Raw genomic sequence first — 3,165 nt, forward strand, 5'->3', positions numbered from 1 at the left:
TCTACGGCAATGTCATATATTTGGCTTCAGTCTCGTTGGTAGTCAAGGCTTGTTAGCGTTTGCAGGGTCCAACAATGAGAGACTCCATTTTCTTGGAGCCTCTCTCCTAGTCTCTCCTTCCTGAATTAGCAGCCTGATGATCCAGCTATGAGGCTGCCATTGCCTCTGCCTGGGGAATAAGAGGCTCAAAGAGCTGGCAAATCCCCACTCTAACCCCACTCAATGCAGGGTTCTGGGTAAGGATCTGGCAGTCAGAGCAGCCAGCGTAATCAGGCGGGGCTGGGAGCCAATTGCTCTCAAGGTGACTTTCTTTGAGCCTCCAGGCCTGTTCAGCACACCTAGCACTCTGTGGGACCACTGTCCCCAGGCTTTCTGCACTTTGTAGCCTGTTTTGGCTGGGAAGAAGATGGACTAGGTGCTGCCTGCAGTACAGGAGGTCTTAACACTGCCAAGTCCCTCTTTTTAGCATATATTCCTTAGTATGAAAGCGCTGCCAATCAGAAGTTGCCCCCACCCCTTTAGCAAGAGGCAATAAAAAATATCACCCCACTTGTCTTGAATAGCTGAACTGAGAGAGATCTTGTCAATTAGAGCTGCGTAGGTCAGTTGGGAGGTGAGCAACCTGTGGGTTAAGCTAATTTCGGTGAGTGGATTCACGGAATTTCTCCAGAATGAACTGCAAGCTGCATGCATACCCCTCCCCCAATGCTTGATTGTTAGCTTGAATGGCTGGGTGAGGTGCCCTGCCCGTCTAGAGAAGCTCGGGTGTAGGGAAGTTCACTTTGGCGCACTCCTCATGCACCACTGGTAGCTGCTGCTTGTGGCATGGGCGGTTACTCGTGCGCGGGTGGTTGCTCTCGGCGTGCCCGGGCTTTGGGCTGCTCGCCCGAGCGTGGGAGGTTGGGCTGCTCGTGGTGCACACGGGTGTTGTGGCGCACGGGTGTTTGCTCGCATGTGCTGATTCACCACAGGCACACTCTTTCCTCGGCTTGAACAAACGTCCGTGCTGCAGCCTAGCCTCCTCCACACCCTTAGCTCCTCCTGATTCTCAGTTCCAAGTGAAAGCAGCCTTTGCTCAGGTTAGTGAGGAAGGCAGAGAGTTCCTTTGTCCGACTTATTTCCTTCAGGGTTGATTATATATTTAGTCAATTTTTCGCTTGACCCTACCTTCACCTTCAGGGTGTGGAACTCTCTGATGCTCCAAGGATAGATTTTTCTGTCTCTGGTTGATGAACTTGTTGAAATTTTGGGGAGATTTTTCAGTTGCGCTCCTCACGGTGCCATTTCTATGATGTCACTCCGGTGAAATTTTTTTTAAAAAAACTTGTTTGGGGAGCACTGACTTTATAGTTATAGTAAAGTTCATAAGTACATGATTAGCAAAACTTAAACTCAAAAGTTTAAAAAAAATAGCACCTAACAGCCCTGTCCAAGTAGCACAGTTGGTTAGACATTTCATTCTGACATACTGAGGTTGAAGGTTTGATCTCTGGTCAGGATATATTATATAAAAGAATCAGCCAATGATGGCATGTGTGAGTGGAACAACAATTCAATGTTTCTTTCTCTGTGTGTGTATGTCTCCCTTCTTCTCTCTATAAAAATAAAAATAAGTGGCAATTGATAGAAATCTCAATAAAATAAAAACTCATTATTAGCATTCTTTCTGGTGGTAGGCTCTAGAGAGATATTGGACTCCACTGTAGAAAGTATTTGTATCCTAAAAAGAATGAGGCATATAGAAATAGCACAGTGATTTGCGTAAGTAAGACAGACAGATGCAGTTAGCTCGGGCAGGTTTTTCAAGTATTTTCATAAGCAGGTTCTTATTGTTTCACAGAGAGGCATGACATTGGTGACTTTCTCTGCTGCCCCCTCCCGTAGGTGCAGAGACAGCTGTGACACAGAAAAAAAAATGGTTGTGAAACAAGATGAAAGCAAAAGTCATTGGATAACAAGAGGGCTGTGTGTTGCGAGAAGACAAGGAGAAGAGTATAGGTTATACTTTGTGCCATGAGCCAGTCAGGATGGGTCTGTGGAAACAATGATTCTTACATAATGCATGTTTGACGAAGCTGAAATGAATATGAGGGGGATGCAGAAAATTGTGTGTGTGACTGTCTGCTTCCATTATTGGCCCTGAATTGTTTCAGGGGCATCCCGAATGGACAAACAAGCTTTCTTTCAAACTCAGATGTTTTAGTTTAGAGTTGAAAACAACAAAGTAATTAACTCAGTCATGAGATTAGCTAATGGCATGAGACACGTGGTGGGTCCCAGCACACTGAGGGCATATAAAAGGCCCTCTCCAGGGAGATGCATCCAGACTGAAGTCACCTACACCCCTTCTCTACCCAAGGACAACCCCAATAACCAGCACCATGTGTGGCTACTATGGAAACTACTATGGAGGCTGTGGCTACGGAGGCTGTGGCTGTGGAGGCTGTGGCTACGGAGGCTGTGGCTACGGAGGCCTGGGCTGTGGCTCCTGCTATGGCTGTGGCTTCCGCAGACTGGGCTGTGGCTATGGCTGTGGCTATGGATACGGCTCCCGCTCTCTCTGTGGCTGTGGCTATGGCTGTGGCCTGGGCTATGGCTCTGGCTTTGGCTGCTACTAGAAGATGCGGGGGAGAATTCTATCTCCCACATACATAACATGCTACTTCTCCAGCCCTTAATCTTATGCCTTATGTCACCATACAAGGCTGGGTTAACACTTTCAGCACTGACTTTTGATGTGATTTGCTGATTACCTGTCATCTGGTTGCCCCTATCTGGATCTAACCCTTTAGATACTATTCCCACACTTTGCCTCTTGGAGAGCAGAATGTGATCTTCACCACTGAACCCCCTTGTCTTCTTGAACCAGAGTGAAGCAGTGCCTGGTGCTGCCTGGGTATTTGTAATGCATCATTCTGTTTCCCAGTGTTCTTAATAAACTTGTGAACCTGAAGTAAAATCTTGGTTTTCTTTCTCTCTATTATATATAATACAATTTATGTTATGTTTTTTAGGTTTTTTCATATGCTCAATATTAGGAAGGTGGCAATGCCTGTGTATGACACACATTCTGCTGATGTTCCTACGTATCAGGTGCTCTGCCAGTTCTAGGTTTGTGACTTTTGAGAAGCATTCTACCATTTGTAAATTTCCTCCTTTGTTGGA

The 3,165-nt window shown here is 46.2% G+C and overlaps 1 protein-coding gene across 1 annotated transcript; it reads left to right on the forward strand.

Annotated features, from left to right (window-relative positions):
- The first annotated feature begins 2,381 nt into the window (after positions 1-2,381).
- Positions 2,382-2,618, forward strand: LOC136322440 (keratin-associated protein 6-5-like). Its single transcript, XM_066254444.1, has one exon. The coding sequence runs from the start codon at positions 2,382-2,384 to the stop codon at positions 2,616-2,618; it is 237 nt and encodes a 78-aa protein (XP_066110541.1).
- The last annotated feature ends 547 nt before the right edge of the window (positions 2,619-3,165 follow it).

The sequence above is a fragment of the Saccopteryx bilineata genome, chromosome 2, assembly GCF_036850765.1.
Source record: "Saccopteryx bilineata isolate mSacBil1 chromosome 2, mSacBil1_pri_phased_curated, whole genome shotgun sequence".
Taxonomy (NCBI): domain Eukaryota; kingdom Metazoa; phylum Chordata; class Mammalia; order Chiroptera; family Emballonuridae; genus Saccopteryx; species Saccopteryx bilineata.

What these genes read in the sequence shown, in the direction of transcription:
- LOC136322440 (XM_066254444.1), top strand. Translation starts at nt 2,382, where the DNA reads ATGTGTGGCTACTATGGAAACTACTATGGAGGCTGTGGCTACGGAGGC.